Raw genomic sequence first — 17,978 nt, forward strand, 5'->3', positions numbered from 1 at the left:
CCTTTTAAGAAATACTTTATACATTTTTAGAATAGAAAAATATTTTTCATTGAACCCCAAAAAAGTGCCACTTCTCTCAAAAAAAAAACAAAACACCAAAACCCCAAGACATTCAAATGACATATATGATTCAGCTCCCTTTTTAATAAAGACTATATATATAAGCATCTCCTTGTAGGTCTGCAACCCTAGGCCTTGTTATACAGGTATCAGTTTTTCAAATTGAGAACCTACCTAAACTAAGAATTTCTCTTTGTCTTTTAGAGAACTTATGCAGAGGTATTAAAGACTTAAAAAGAAAAAAATAGTTGTAACCATATAAAAAGCCCCCCCATCAACTATTTTAAAGACTTAAACCATATTTTCCCATTTTTATATTTTATTCAAATAGCTAACACTTTTATTAACCATACAGTATTAAGAAAAGAATTCAAACAGCAAACAATAAAAGAGGTCTTAAATAACTGTGGCAAATTCTACCCTTTTAAGAATACTTGCATATTTAAAACACTTTATTAAGGTGTGAAAGGGAAAAAAGTTTCACAAAGGTTTACTGACGTGATTATCAATGCTTTCAAATGAGAGTAAAACAAATCTTAAAATACACATTGAGAGTCAATTACTGTCCATCTTAATTTCCTTTCATCTGAAATTCAGAGGTAATGTGTGTCTACTTTAGGGAAGATTTATATATGAAAAAGTAAGTTTATTAGAAAAATAAACAACTTTAAATTTTACAGTATTTTCCACTTCTAAGATTCTTTGAGATAGAGCAGATGTGCCGTACGATTTAAACATGATCTGATTTACAAAATCTCATTTAGTCCTATTTAGTAAAACAAAATACAAACGGCAAAATGTTAGTAACTATTAAGAACTCCAATGTAAAAGTTAAAAAAAAAAAAAAAACATTTGTCGCATGTACCTAATATGGCAATATCTACTCTGATGTATATTAAACAACTCACTGAAATTTAATGTGCTTTATTACCAAGATAATACTATCATATTAAAATATAAGTTGTGCGGTCTAGCTTTATTTTTCAAAACAACTTATCAACTATAACCAGGGATTGGCAAATTTTTCCTTAAAAGGTGAGACAGTAAGTATTTTAAGTTTGCAGGCAATAAAGTGTCACTACTCAGCTCTGCCACAACAGGGAGAAAGCAGTCACAAGTAAATGAATGGGTATGCCTGTGAGCTGCAGTTTTGCCTGCTGCTGAAAAGACAATGGATTTTGAATGAGAGACTAATTATTTTAGGTGCCATATTACAAATATGTCATATATTGGGGGGCAGGGGGGGCCACAGTGGTAGGAAGAATAATATAGATGGATAGCTATCACTAAATGAACACTATAAAATAAAAATTTCCACACTTGTTTCCCAATCATAATTGCATGTGTGTATATATGTATACATACAAGTTATAAAACTATTTCATTTTAATTCAATATTCTTTTTGGTGTGTAAATAGTATCAGAACAAAGTCAGATAAGCAGCAGAGTATCTTGAGCGACTGAGTACTCAGAGGCTAATCAATAACCATGAAATTTGGTTTTGACATCTTAGTATTTCTACACAATGGGAAAACTAATCTATTCGCTGTGCCCCTGAAGAATATAGATGTATATTTTAGATGTTTTAAAATTTAATTGAATTGTTACAATTTTGAAACTAAATGTGATTTGCTTTGTTTTATTAGAAAAAATACTCAGGCAAGGTCTACAATCATCGGTCAATTAAGAATGACTTACAAGAACATGAGGCAATAAAATAAAAATACAAGTACAAACTATATATCTGAAACACTTCTATTTGGCAATTTTATAACAAATCAAAATTTAAAAAGAACAAAGGAGATTGCAGATTACTTCGCAGATACAGAATAAAGCAACTGATGAAGTGCTTAAGCAAAAGAAAACAAAAAAATAGTAAGAAAACACACTGCTTTTCTTCTTTTTAAAAATAAAACCACATTTGCTACAAGTCATATGAATAATACCCTTATTAAACAACCATTCCAGAATGTCTTATAGAAGCAGTGCTTTTATTTGCACTTCATTTAATTTTATATGACTCACTTCACGTATATAGCTCTTTACCCCATTGTTAACGAATAAAGTCTCCCATAATTTTTATTATTTTTTTAAAATTTTTTAAAGTAAATGAGAAATGATTTATGTATCATGGAACCTTTCCCATTTTGGAACCAAAAGGCTTATTAATTCTATATTTTTGTCTATTCTTTCTTTAAAAAATTTTAGTGTAAAAACTGCTGGTTTTTATATCACTGTAGTAAAGTGAAAACTCCTTAATCAGGAGTATTTTCTGCAGTTTGACTGCATATAACCACATACTTTACAATATGTCCTTCCAACAGTAAGGAAATAATTGATTTCACGGTCACTGTCAGAAATGAGTGCCATAATTCTATTACGGGTATAGGTCCTCCCTCAAAGACTTTCTGGAAGGATGTTCAATGTGTTTTGTTCTTACAGATATTAACAGTAGTACATAGTCCCTTAAGTCTGCAAAAGACATTTATTGTTAAAGAAGGTGCTTTATTAACAATTCCTCTGGCAGCACTAGTGAATTACAATATCCTTCAATATTATCTCTACCCATAATATATACATTTAACTTTTCATGCCTCTAGAAAAACATCTACAGTACATTTCATAATATAAAAATATATTACAAATCTGCTGAATTATTTACAAGCAATGTTCTATTATCTCTATGCAACATTTGTTTGATACAATACTAACAAGTTACACATATTTCCATTTCTGTAAGTTAAAAAAAAAATCCATATGGCTTCTTGCTTACCAAGCAAGAAAGTGATTTTATTTTCCTTTTCAAAACCAACTTTGGTGCATAAAGGATTCAGTTTGAAGATACTTTTAAAAAAAATACAATTTTTCTTATGTTAAGAAAAAACAACTCATAACCAAATGCTTTCCTCAGAAAAAAAAAAAAATTAGAGGCTTATATAGGTTAAAATGAAAATATGAGGATTATTCAAATAATTTGAAATAAAGGTTTTTCAAAAACCGTTAACAGATTAGTTATATAGGTAAATATTAACATACTGTACTCCATGAGAAAACCCTAGTCCTGAAAGGGGAGCCACCAGACATACTGCAACACTCTTTAACAGAAATTTTCAGCCCTAATTCGATAGACGAATTTTTAGTTGATTGCAAATGTCGTTCACTGTTTGCTTAAATACAAATTGAACACTTTTCTTATCAGAGTTCTGCAAAAGAACACAAATGGCAACCAATCACATCTATTTATCATAATTGAAAGGTAAATTATCTTTTGATAATTTTCATTGTCTAAATATTTCCTTATATGACTTCAAATCAATAGACACTGTCAAGACAAATATCCTTACAGTGCTTTTGGTATTTTTAAGGGCACATGTTGTAATTGGTTTTCTTTTCAATATAAACTACTGTAATCACTAAAGGGTTTAAAAAAAAAAAAAAAAAAAGGCAGCTTAAAGCAGCAAGCATGCAAAGCCTTTAAGAAGCTGTTCTACTAAGTTGCCAGAAGAGTGTTTGCTCAGTCTCCCACAGTACCATTCCATGAAAATGTGGATATACAGTAATATATTAATATATTCCACAGAAGAGCCTACTTCATTCACAGAATGTTTACACTAAGCATAAATATTATTCTAAATACTGGATTTAAGGAAAAAAAAGGAAGGGGGTTGAATCTAATGTGCAACTTTTACTAAACCCATTGTCAGTGACTAAGACTGCAGGTGTCCCCGCTTGTTTGCTTTTTATGTATTTATTTATTTTTTACCTCTTCAACCTCTTCTGCGGCATTGTTCTAGAAAAAGAGAAAAAGGAGTATTCTTTTATTCAATTGAATGAAAAACACATTAAGTGCTTCAAAAATACAAATATGTATAAGAAATAGGCAATGTGATGATCACTGATCACCATGAAAATTTATTTCCAAAGCATTCACATGATGGATATAAATTTAGTTACGTAATATATATAGCTTGTTAAGAAATCCTTTTTATGTAGCCTGATAATGTGTTTCTAAAAAAGAATCTCATGTTTAACACATACATTTTAACCATACTTTAAAACTAATGTTTAAACCTCAAATAAATATGTCCTTTTTACTCTCATTTTGAAGTTAATATATTTTTGGAAGGTTTGTCATGCTTTCATTTTGAGATGCGCATAAGCTGTCAAGTTATTTCTCCTGAAACAAATTAGAATAATTGCTTTGTCCCCTCTTAATTTCACAAGTTTTCCCAGTCAAAATCCAGGCATTGCTAAGATGTTACACCACGGCAAATGTAGTGGGTTCTACGACTCTGTACCACTTTAGAGTAGAGTTGATTCTAATTTCCAGAATAGTAGAAGCATGAAAGTTTAGACTCAAGATTAAATGTTAAGATGGGGTGGAGGCTGGTTTACAGCTAAAGAAAATTAACACCACAGAAGCACCAAATATATCTTAAGAACATCTTCATTACTCCAGTAATCAGTAATAATTGCAGAATTATACCCTGAAAACAGGTGATGCAAGTCCTATGTACTTCTGGACATCAGTTCTGAGCTTGAATGATATTTATTTGTCACTTTCACCAAAATATCTTAATTGTTTCCTATATAGCATAAGAACAGCAAAAATAAGCTGATTCTGTGAAAAAGGAAGACCCTTTGAGAGTGGGAAGTAGAATGCAGGGCAGAAACACAGAAGTTAGTCTCAATCTTATAATTAAGATTCATGCCCCTTTGTCAACTCACTGCTTAAGGCATGTTTACTACCAGTCTTGGCTCTCCCCAAATACCACTCTTTTAGAATGCAAATTTTAATCACTCCCTTCAAAGAATAAGCAGAAATAAACCCTAAATTAGGTGCCAATAAATAAAGAATATTCAATTATTTTTCTTTATAAAGAGAAAGGTAAATCATAACTCTCATATTTTTGGTAGTGAACGTCCCTCGATCTTTTCCTTTAAGGTCATTTCACTATTCTCTCTGCTAGTTAATCTCTTGCTAACCTAGCTCAACCCACAAAAAACAAGTTTTCATTACATTTAGGACCTTCACCAAAAGATGCTTTAAAAGTTTTGAAGAGTCTCAATGTTTCCACACACCGCAAGGCCCATTATGTGAGAATTTCATTCTCAGAAGATGCTTCACATTCCAAAAAGTTGAGTCATGGAATGAACAAAACCTCAAAGTATTTAATTGTTTCAAAATTTGGCATAAGACATAGTACCTTTACAATAGCTAAAATTCACATTTGGGATTATCAATTATTATGTCATCTTACTCTTACCCAACCTATTGCTATACTAAACTAGAATTCCTTTTTAAAATATATAAAGTTCACTCATTAAGAGTGCCTTTTAAACATTTTCACCACTTTTTTAATCACCCTAGTATATGTCATGTGGATAGAGGCAGTATGGAGTTCAGTCACATCCTAGTTGTGTAACCTCTTGCCTCAGATTTAAGCTATTTAACCTCTTGCCTCAGATTTCCAATCTGTAAAACAGACATAGGAACACCTACTTCACAGGACTGCTGTGAGGATGAAGTATATGTAAAGCACCTAGCACAGTGACTCAGCACATAGCCAGTAATGTTGGTCTCTTCTCCTTCCCCCCCTATACCTTCATATGCACAGCACACTAAAACAAAGGTCAGATCAGAAAATTGTTAGAAACGTGAACACTCCAAGCTACCTCTTAAATAAAAACACAGTAATATTAAAAATGCTCTTTTGAAAAGTTTGGCGAGAGTACAAGTTTAAGAACTTCAACCATTAATGGTATTTAGGGCACATGCGATATATTCCCAGGTCAACACGTGTGATATTATAAAAAAGAATTACCTACTTAAACAAAAGGAACTTATTTTCAAAACACTATGTATACCACAATTTAAGCTATTTAAGGTAAATCTGGAATTAACCTGGCATATAAACTTTACCAAAATATTACCCTTCTAGTCTACAATTTATAAATCATTGTGATGTAATTTCCATATATGAAACCCCAGAAAGCAAGATATGCTTGATACTGAAATTCAGTACTTAAAAATTAAGTCCTAACTTTATATCCAAAATTTAAGGAGATTTAAGATTACAATTCAAAAAAATAAAACATCAAAGCAAGAATTAAATTACCTGTATATGTTTGGGTCCAAAAGCAAGGCAGTATCTTTGGGTAGCTTTGATAAATGAACTACTTTAGTTTTTAACTGATGTCGTTCACTTTCATTCACCCACACGTCAGGCAGACTATGAATTAAAAAACAAGTCATATACAAAATAACATTAATTTTAAATTTACCCTTCACATTACCCAGCTTTTTCTGCTAGTCTGACTGGGGCACCTAGGTTAACGAGATTCTCAGATGCCAAGGAAACTCAGTGATCTAAGTAGTGGGATGTAGAGTCCCAGCTAAAAAAATGGCAAGGTGAAATTTTAGGCATAAATCTGGAAATGAATTATGATTTTTTTTTTTTTTTTTTTGCGGTACGCGGGCCTCTCACTGTTGTGGCCTCTCCCGTTGTGGAGCACAGGCTCCGGACACGCAGGCTCAGCGGCCATGGCTCACGGGCCCAGCCGCTGCACAGCATGTGGGATCTTCCCGGACTGGGGCACGAACCTGTGTCCCCTGCATCGGCAGGCGGACTCTTGGCCACTGAGCCACCAGGGAAGCCCTGAATTATAAATTTTTGATGGCAAAGCCACATCAGACTTAGAAACAAATATTAGAACACACTGCCTGCCTTTTAGTTTGCTAAGTGGAACTATATCTGAGCTTAACTTGATGAAAATCTGACACCTAGTCTCTTTCTGAAGAAATAAGAAATAAAAACCCCACCAGATTAATTTCCACTTTAAAAAAAAGGCACATACAACCAACATCCTGAATTTAAAAAAATTTAATCCTATAGAAAAATTCAAATAAAATGATTTTGATATTTGGATTGATCGATTTCCAAAATACTAAGAATACAGATATTTGAATATGATATTTTTTAAAGGAACTGTTTATAAACTTAATATAAAAAGGGCTCTTACAAATCAATATGAAACAAGTGAACACTCATTAGGTAAAAAGGAACAAGGGAGACAAAGGTCACAAACCATTAATTCACCAAAGATACAGTTTTTAAATTATCTTGCTCATAATCAAAGAAATGAAGAATGTAAGAATGCCAATAGCCAGTGCTGATAATAAGCCAGGGAAATAAGCTCTCTAATGCAGTAGATGAGATCAGAAATTGGTACAAACTTTCGGGAAGGCGATGAGTATCAAAACCCATAACATTTTGCATACTTTGTAAATAAAGACATTTTAATGTCTCTTTTTTTAACAGTAGAGAAAAATGGGTAACTTTAATGTTCGGTAAAAAGGAGTTCATTAAATAAATATTACGCGCTATTTCAAAGTATTTTAGAGTAGCATTTCCCTAAAACATGGAAGGGGCAGGGGTAAAAGGAAGTGGAAAATATGTTCTACACTAATAGAAGTTTGACAATCACAGGATTTTTAAAAAGCTAAAGAGATTTCTTTACTTCAATATGCTAACATGCATTGTAATCTTCCAAATCTACTTTTAAAGCTCTTAATTCATATCAGATTCATTAACATCTCTTTAGACTGGAGTTTGGGAAACAATATTACAGAAAAATATTTAATAACAAGTGTTAACCACATATTATTAATTTTTAATGAGATTCCATTCATGTGAACTTATTCTATTCTTGATGCTGATAAGATTTCTATGATACATCTTCATTACCTTTTGCAACAACAAAAAAAAATTATTTTTGAGAATAAAAGGAAAATTGAGCATGAAATTAAATTAAGGAGCATTTGGACCAGAATTGCTCTAATAAAATGGTACTAAAACTCAAAAGAAAAATTTAACACTCCTGGAAAACTGACCAACTGTTTTTTTCTATAAACTATCATTAATTGTGTGCTGGAAAATGTTTAGAAATTTTTAAAATAAATGATTCAAACAAAGGCACAAATAAGGTTGCTTGCACCCTATCCTACTTGAGGGTCATTAAAAATTCTAAAAATAATCACATCCTAAAAATGATTAAAAATTGCTTTAACAGCTTCCATTAAAAACAATTTTAAAAGCTAGTTTTAAAGCTTATACCTTGAGCCAGGTACTCTTAAGAGCTTTTACAGATTATCTTTTTAAGGCTGACGACCTCAAAATGTTTCGTGGTTTCATTTCTTTAAAGTCTTTTACTTTGAACCCAATAGCTTAAGTAATTTTTGAGTATAAGATTTTAATAAAAATAAGACTGATCAGTTTATTAGTTATATATATAGTATTCCAAATACTTACATGTCTTCAGGCATCCAATGAAGCAAAAGTTTTATCTTTCCAGAATCCTCTTTTCTCTTAGCTATTACCTAGCAATGATATAAAAGAAATCATAAAACTATTTATAAAAGATCATTTTAATATGTTTAAAAAACGCTTTTGGTCCTAATCAAGAACTTAAGTTTTCATGTCCTGGACCAGATATTACCACCACAACATCTTGTTCTGCCCCGGTTTGTAGCAATTTCCCACCTTTGATCATATATTTTCACAAAAGAAAAAGAAAAAAGGAACTGAAGTAGCTTTGTACAGCCAAATACTAAAACCATATTATCTTTGAAAATGCTATTTATTTTACTCTCTACAAAGTCTTTAGCTGAGCCAGACTGCCAACCAAGAATCCATATTGGCTGAAATACTTTTAAAGGACAAATGAAGAGTAAAGAAAAAATAATGCTAGAAAGGGAGAGGTCTCCTTTTTAGGATTAAGGTATTTGTCGTTTGCTTGGGAGTTTTCTGTTTGTTGGTTGATTTCTGTTATTTTAAATGAAACATTAACCAATCAGTGTTCAGTTCAGTTAGGAATCTACCTAAGTTAAAGTGTGGATCAACCAGAACACAAAGACCTACATAAGTGTAGTAAAAACAATATGCTTGTCACTCATTACCAGATTCAGAAAACTAAGGTAACGATTTTTAAAAATCGATCAAAATGGTATTTTATTAACTCTTAGAACTGCCATATTAACCAAATTAGCTCTTTAGTGCTTTAATAATCTAAATCTCAATATTTTTACCAAGTTTAACTTCCAAACAGCCTCACAAAGTAATGTTATGTGTCATTCTCAAAACATATTAGAAGTAAAAACAGTACTTCATACAAATATAAAAGTTTCTGGCCCCATTATTTAAAAACCTATAGTTAAGTACCCTAATTCTAGACTCGGTAATGGAATCAATTAAAAAGCTCAAAGACAGATCTGCAGATGCTAAAACAAAGTACCTCTACAAAGAAGTAAGATATAAAAATAATGCAATGCAACCAAGTACAGCAAGCCAACTGACTGGTAACTAGGATTCTGCTGACCTCTTCTGGAGACGGCTCAAAAGAAAATGTTTCAATTAAAGAAGACAAATTAGGCAAACTGCACGGCGTAGTACCTCACATAAATACTTTTATGCAAATCTTTTCACTACAAATATGGTTATTTCCTATACAAGTTAATTTGGTAACGAGGAAACTTACATTTGCAGTTAGCACTGAACATCTGACTACTGTTTAACATGAACTGCCCCCACCAACCTTTCCAGTCACACTCAGGGAACCTTAGAGAACCTCCTCACCTGGCCCCAAGGAAGACCTTTTCCCATTAGGGATGTTTCTTCCTTCCACTTCCCCCAGGAAAAAGCATTCTTCAGATTATACTACACCTTTGTGACTTTTCCTCAGTCAAGGTACCTCTGCCACCCCAATGTTGCCTGGGGGTGTGAATCACTCTTATTCCTAGGTTTTTAAAGTTTATGATAAACATAGGTAATCACTCATGTTCTTAAATCCTCTCAGATGTTTTCTACAGCTCGAAAACCTATTTTCATCTTCAGACTATTTTCACTCTGAGTAAATTTTAAGTTTTCTTCCAGACTCCTAATATCACATTTCTAGTTCCTTCATTTTTTTGATTATCTTTACTCCTCCCACGGTGAGCCTAAGGATTTCATCCAAAAAGCTGCTCTAATGAAAGCATGAAGTTGATGCTTCATTTTTTAAAACACAACCTTATTTATCATCATCGCCTCTATTCCCTAACATGTAGATACTTGTTCATTACTAGACCATTATTTCATCAGATTTATTGCCCTTTAAATCATTAAATGTTGATAGGCCCCAAACCTCAATCCTCTATTTCTTCTCTTTTCTCTTTAATACTTCCTAGGTGATCTTATCCAGTCTGATACCTTTAAATAACACTAATATGCTAGAAAGTTCTATTCTTATCTGTAGCCACACCTTTCCTCTAAGCTCAAACTCTTAAATCCTTCTGCCTACATGACAGAAGCACGAGATGTTCTATAGAATGTGCCGAAATTATGGCTCTTGATACTCCCCTCTCCCCGAATCTGCTCACCTCACAGCCTCTATTATATGGCAACTCCATCCTTTTGGCTAGCTGCCCAGGCCAAAAACATTGGAGTCATCCTTTCCTCTCATTATCATACCTGACATCTGATCCATCCATAATTCTTGTCAATACCACTTTCAAAAGATATCCAAAATCTAACCCTTCTTAGTATCTCCACTTCACCCATTCTGACCTCTTCTCACCTGAGATACTGAAAAGACTGATCCCTTCTCGCCCCAACCCTGACCTATCATCTGTTCTCAGTACAGAAACCAGAGTGAGCACATTAAAACCTGCATGAGAGGAAAGAGATCAGTGAGTTCTCTTAAGGCAGGGGGCAGAGGCCGAGATGAACTACAGGAAGATGAGCTACACCAGGAATGTTCTGCGTGACAGGACTGTCCTACAGCTCAACTGTGGTGGTGTGGTGGTTTCATAGGTAAGTACAACCGTCAAAACTCACAGAATTGCATTATGTATTTTTTTGGCTGTGCTGCGTGGCTTGTGGGAGCTTAGTTCCCTGACCAGGGACAGAACCTAGGCCCGGCAGCGAGAGCCACTGGACCGCCAGAGAATTCCCTTGTATACTTTAAATGGGTGAGTCTGTATTTATTATATCTCAATAAAAATTTTATTTAAAAGAAATCACAATAGAGCATGGCTACTCAAACTCCTCCAATGGCTTCCCAATACACGTAGAACAAAAGTCAACGTCTCAGTCCAACAAGACCCTCCCCATTGCCTCTCCGACTGCTCCTACTTTCTCTGCCGCACTTGTTTCCTCCAGCCACACTGGCCTCCTCACGGCTTTGCAGACATACTTGCATGTCCCCACTTGAGGATCTTATGCTTGATTTTCCCTCTGGCTATGATGCTCATCCCCCTAATAACTGAATGGCTCATGCCCTCACTTCCTTTTAAGTTGTTTTTTTTTCTTCCTTTTAAATTTTTAATTTTACTAATTTATCTTGTTTATCATGTCTCTTCCACTGGAGTGTAGGCATGGTTTCTTGTTTTGTTTTAGCCCGTTTTGTTCACTGCTGTATCATTAGTACCTGGCACATGTAGGTGCTCAATATTTAAGTAAATTAACAAATTATCCCTAATGCCAACTCTGGGTTTGGTGACCATATCTTACTGACTAAAAAAGAAAAATAATAATAGAAATCAAACTTATGGTTATCAAAGGGGAGAGGGAGGGAAGGGGGAACAAATTAGAAGTATGGGATTAACAGATACAAAATACTATATGTAAAACAGATAAGAAACTAGGATTTACTGTATAGCACAGGGAATTATATTCAATATCTTGTCATATCCTATAATGGAATATAATCTGAAAAAATATACGTGTGTGTATATATGTATATATATATGGCTGAATTACTTTGCTGTACACATGAACCTAACACAATATTGTAAATCAACTATACTTCAATTAAAAAAAAACTCATGGATAAAAAAATTAACTTATTTTTTATCTGACATGCTTTTATTCAGTAAGATAATTAAAAGTCTATTTTATCAAATCATGAAATATTTTATGATTACAGTCAATCCTCCACTTATTTCAACTTATTAAATGATTAATATTTTCTATCTCCTATTAACAATACATAAATGTAAACTTGGATAATAAATGTTAGCTTTCAACTTAAAAAAAAAAAAAAGAACAATTATAGACCTACCAAATCATAAACGTATGTTATCAAATTCCAAAGGAGGACTTTAACCATCACTGTTGAGCAAGCTCCTGATCTTGCTGAATCCCAACAAAATTCCCAGCACAGACATTTTTACTTTGTCTTCATTCTTATTTAGATAACTATGTTTACAACATTCTTTAAAAGAGCGTAAGTATGGTACAACTTTCCTTAAACCCAAACTCACACCATTATGTGCTCCAATCTCAGAAAAGATTCCCTTTCCTTTGTGTCTAATCTTCTACCTTCTTGCCTGTAATTTGGGGAATCAAAATCAAAATTGGGCATTTTGAATTTTAAGTATACATAAAAGAAAAAATGAAAATACAAGAAAACCTCATTATTAGAGGAGATGGGAAGAATAAGAGGTTCAAACCAGTAAAGATATCAATACTGATCTTTTATATTTAAATTCTCATGCATTTTGATTAGAATATAAAAATAAAACCTAAATTTAGTATATTTTCTATTTCAACAGGCAAAATTAAATAATCTCTCTTTCCAGGGATTCAAATCACCAAAAGTCTGGTCTAAAGTTTATTTCTACTAACTGACCTACACCAAACTATAGCAATATAAAGATGACTGGATAATAAAAATGGCAGGGGGCATGAGAAGAAAGAACAGCTCTCTATTAACTCCTAGTTAACTAAAAATAAATTCATTATTGCCTTTTCAAATTCAATACTTTTCTTTTTCCAAGTAGAACAACATAGGTATTCAACAAATACACTGAGTTCCTACTATGTGTCAGGCACAATTCTAGACACTTGGAATACATTCACAGAACAAAACAGATTAAAATTCCCTCCTTCATAAACCTTTCATTTAACACAAACTTTAGATGTGCATTTTATGGGTGATGGAGGAGCATGCACCACATAGGGATGTGAGTTAAAAGAAGTCTAACGCTCTAACTTTACCTGCAAGGAAACCAGAGGTCAGAAAAGACACCTAGTTTAACATAAGGTCAGAGACTGATCTTCAAATGCCTAGTAGCCCAAATGTCACCCCAATATACTTAAATAGTTCAAATTAAAGGCTAAAAAATTCAACATAATCATTAAAATGTCAAATTGTGGGAAATATTTGAAAAATAAAATCAAATACTTACAGTACTATGAAAAACAACACTGTGTCCCTTCCCTAAACTTTCTATATGAGCTGAGAGGTTAAAGCATATGGCTCGATGTCTTATCGCATCCAGTGTTTGTGCATCGAAGAAATCATGTGGTCGTGCTAAAAGTCAATATAAAAGAGGTAAAGAATATTTAGAAAAATATAACAGTCTCCAAGCAGCCATACTAGTAGTCCATTTTCCACAAAAATATGTAATAAGTAAAAAAGACTGAAACAACGAATAAGTACCTATCCAGTGTTTAAATGCAAGATTTTCTTTGCTTTCAAAACACAGAACCTAGCTAACAAGGTAAGGATATACAAAAGCAGAACTCCAACCAGTGAGTAAGTGTGGGTTAATTCTGCCCCTTGGTGTGTGAGGTTCTAGCCTCCAACCGCATGATTGCATATTTCAGCTACTATCTTTTTCATATAATTCTATATTTTACTCCAGCATCTCTCCTGAGCAGCAGTCGTACATTTTCAACAATCTGATAAATGTCTCCATCTGTGCACTACACACAGATCTCATTCACCTCAGCCAAACATATGAAATACATTTCATGAACATTTTACATTAGTATGTAATCAAAAATTTTTCCAGATTTGACACAGTGGTCATATTATTTTGGAATTTTTGACAAGCATTTTCTTGATTAAGAATAACTCTTCTAGGGCTTCCCTGATGGCGCAGTGGTTGGGAGTCTGCCTGCCGATGCAGGGGACGCGGGTTCGTGCCCCGGTTCGGGAGAATCCCACATGCCGCGAAGCGGCTGGGCCCGTGAGCCATGGCCGCTAAGCCTGCGCGTCCAGAGCCTGTGCTCCGCAACGGGAGAGGCCACAGCAGTGAGAGGCCCACGTACCGCAAAAAAAAAAAAAAAAAAAAAAAATAAGAATAACTCTTCTAACAATAATCTAAGAAAATTATAAATACTGTTTTGTTTTTGTTTTTAATTTTTTGGCCCTGCTGCCTGGCATGCGGGATCTTAGTACCCCGACCAGGGAGTGAACCTGTGCCCCCTACAGGGGAAGTACAGAGTCTTAACCACTGGACCGCCAAGGAAGTCCCACCATAAATACATTTTTAATGCCAATGAGTCCACCAAAATTCTTTCTAACTCTCAATGCCACCAGTTATTAGCAATGTGACTTTGCACAAACTGCTTGATCTACCTTAGACTGTTTCCTTATTTGAGAAATGGAAATATAACAGCTATAGATTATGAATAAGTAAAATAAATGTATATGAAAAATGCCTTCAGTCATAACGCAGTTTAATTAATATGCTCACACCATTTCTTAAAAAATAAATTCACAAACTTAGAGTAAGCAATCTTTTAGTATGATCATAACAAAGTTAAACATTGAATATTTGATAAAAACATTTTTAAAATTTCTATTTTTATCCCACTAATATTATTATAAACATGTTGTTTTTATTCCTAAGAAAAACACTGTTCAAAGTAAGGAAAAAGAATTTATTATTTTACAGTTGTGGAGCTTTCTAATATATGTAAAATATCTCAAGATCATCTGTAATTAAAAAGTAAATTTTAGGGCTTCCCTGGTGGAGCAGTGGTTGAGAGTCTGCCTGCCGATGCTGGGGACACGGGATCGTGCCCCGGTCCAGGAGGATCCCACATGCCGCGGAGCGGCTAGGCCTGTGAGCCATGGCCGCTGAGCCTGCACGTCCGGAGCCTGTGCTCCGCAACGGGAGAGGCCACAACAGTGAGAGGCCCGTGTACCAAAAAAAAAAAAAAAAAAAAAAAAAGTAAATTTTACCGACAATAAAAGAAATGGCTTGATTTCCTGGTACAGCATACTCTGAATTACATGTATGCTGATTTACCACACTATTCTGACTTACCACTATGTGGAGTGAAATTATCTCTACTATTCATGGAGTTCACTGTACATCTACACAAATCTAACAGCTGGCATACTCAATAAAACAACATGAATAGCTCTTTTCTCATTGGATTTTTTTGCTCAAAAGGAAATAAACAAAACGCCAGCTAGTGATAAACTAACAGAACCCACAAGACTAAGAATGCAATGACAATGGGAAATCAGTTAAAAAAAATTTTTAAATTTTAAAAAGAGAGATTTATGGGAGAGAAAAAAGTCATGATTTTACCTAAAGCTGAGAAACAAATCCCCTTCCTATTTTGATCTGTTGCTACTAGGGGGAAAAATGTATACTTTCTCCATGCTCTCCAAATATGCTTTTTCCTGAGAAGGATAAGCACTTAGAGAAAATAACAATAACTCACCCCTCTAAATCATTCAAATATATCACTCCTCACTCAAGATTCAAACACAAAAGTCATCACTTGAATTAAATTCAGAATAATAAAAGCTCCCAAATTTCAGATTCTATGCATTCAGACCTTAACCATGTTATGTCCACTATTAAAGTGTCAAGAATGCGCAACTAAAATAACAGTCTCCAAACCAGGTGTGTGTCATGATCCAATAGAGTGGGGAAGAAAATAATATCACTTCTGGATTTTTTTCATCTCTGTTTTTCAGTATTCCTTCTTGGTAATTATAATGCACACTAGCAGTGTTACCTATATATACTGTATAAATACACAAGTTAAGATTGGGTGCCCAACCATTTTTTTAATGAGCTGTATAATGAAATACCTTTGAAGACGACAAAAATAGAGACTCTTCGCCTGCGGTTCAAAAGTATACAATCATCTAATTATGTTCTATCCTAAATATCAAGGATACATCGCATAATTTGATGAGTAAGCCCATAACCATTGTACATGTGTGTCACAGCAAGACTGTTAAGTAGAGACACAGACTACACAGAGCTTCGCTATTCACACACACCACTTTGGAGCAGACAGGTTACTTAACTTTTACTTGATTTTTATCTTTAACATGTTCAGATTTTCTAAAATATTGTCAGAAATACCAACACTGCCATAATTGGTCTTACTTTAGAAGAGAATCAAAGTAGCCCTCAAAATCTAATTACAGAGCTTGGATTCTAAGGCCACATATACTTACATTCCCTTAGCTACTAGAGGTAAAACATACATCACTGAATTCTCACAGTGAAAGACCAAGATCCTATCTGTTCATTACTGTTAACAAAAACAGATAAGCAGAGTTGAAGAATGGTAAAAACTGAATTTGCATGAAAGCCCAAGACAAAAACAAAACCATCTAATACACACTGATTTTCAGTGAGACACTTACGTAATGAGCGTCGTCTTTTGTTCTTTAATTTCCTCCTTTTGTTCATTCCAGCTTTAGAAGGAGATTCTTCTTTGGCCTTTGGCTGGCTAGAAACTTTTGAGGAGTTCTGCTGACTGAAGTGTGTGGGTACATGGCGAGCTAGCCCTCCCTGAGAAGCAAAGCTGGCATTGCAGCCACCAACAACACACTAAATAAAAAAATTTAAAAAAATGTCAGGGATGCTGTATAGGAGAGAAGCAAAATATGAACGAGTGAATATTTCATATTTTCAGAAGTAAATCAGTAACACTACAGAACTAATTCCAGAAAGGATCTATGAGGGACTAGTACAACCCTTTCACTTTATAGGTTGCACAAAATACAGATTAACCAGTGACAGAGCCTGGAAACTTTCATGACTCCTTAGTTTACTGCTCTTCCCACCATCTGCAAGACAAAAATAGTGGAATCTTCTTCCCAGAAAAATCTGGAGGTTAATCACTTTTCAAAGAGGAGCAGTAAGTCGTTTTCACATCAAAGAATAAGATAATCGAACAATTACTGGGATTCCTGGATTTTCAAAGTTATTTTTATTTTAAGATATATGCTACTTCAGGGAGTTCCCCAGTGGCCTAGTGGTTATGATTCCAGGCTTTCACCGAGTTCAATCCCTGGTCAGGGAACTGAGATCCCGCAAGCCGCGGAGCCGCAAGAAAAAAAAAGAAAAAGATATATGCTACTTCAAAACCTTCATCAGGCTCCCAACTGCTCTACACTGTTTTAACAGACAAGAAAGAAATACAATAATACTGACTTTTAAACTACTGGATCTAGTCGCTCAGAGAAGACAACTTGTATGCTCAGGGTTGGTCTTACGCAACCCTCTATAAGTTCCATTAAATACTGCCTCCTCAGCCTTCTGTACTTGCAACACTGAGAAAACAAGAGGTCAACTTAACTACACAAGTCACCTGGCAGATCTGCTATTCCAACAATGAATGCAGAATGTTTGGATATCACTAAAATTACAATGCTCAAATTAGCTACAGTGCAAGTGTGTGATTTCTAGTTAGATCTTAGAAAACAGTATTTGCAGGTCTTCTAACAAATGAATGTTACTAATTAAAACAAACATTTTCCAAAACGATCCCCAAATAGCAAAATCCACAGCTGGATTTTGCTGGTGGCCTTCTATTAGTAAGTTATTAAAGTTGCTTAGTTTCTGACTTGAAAACAAAACTACAAGTACGCAAATTTGCCACGTATGCTACTAAATGTATCCATCACATTATTCCCAGGTGGTTCAACTTAATTACATTTTTCTAGATAATACCACAAAAAAGTCCACATGCTTCCAGGCTCTTTCTTTCAACCTAGGTACCGTACCTCTACCATTTTAAACTTCCAAAAACACACTACAACCCTCTCTTAGTTGAGATTATAACTTTATTCACAAAATCTCTCTAAATCTGCCCATGTGAAAGGGAGCT

General features: G+C 34.1%; 1 protein-coding gene across 3 annotated transcripts in view; it reads right to left on the reverse strand.

The window, feature by feature from the left end:
• AEBP2 (AE binding protein 2) overlaps positions 1-17,978 on the reverse strand; it is a 75,632-nt gene that overhangs the window by 16,587 nt on the left and 41,067 nt on the right. For 2 of the 3 annotated variants that reach the window (XM_033867002.2, XM_033867003.2), the window contains exons 4-8: positions 16,510-16,696; positions 13,289-13,413; positions 8,373-8,440; positions 6,180-6,293; positions 3,824-3,850 (exon numbers count right to left, since the gene is read on the reverse strand). In XM_033867002.2, coding sequence (XP_033722893.1) covers positions 3,824-3,850; positions 6,180-6,293; positions 8,373-8,440; positions 13,289-13,413; positions 16,510-16,696 — 521 coding nt within the window. Of the gene's footprint in view, positions 1-482; positions 3,264-3,823; positions 3,851-6,179; positions 6,294-8,372; positions 8,441-13,288; positions 13,414-16,509; positions 16,697-17,978 lie in introns of those variants that run through there. The other variant, XM_019936668.3, reaches the window with a different exon arrangement.

This window comes from Tursiops truncatus, chromosome 11, assembly GCF_011762595.2.
Source record: "Tursiops truncatus isolate mTurTru1 chromosome 11, mTurTru1.mat.Y, whole genome shotgun sequence".
NCBI lineage: Eukaryota > Metazoa > Chordata > Mammalia > Artiodactyla > Delphinidae > Tursiops > Tursiops truncatus.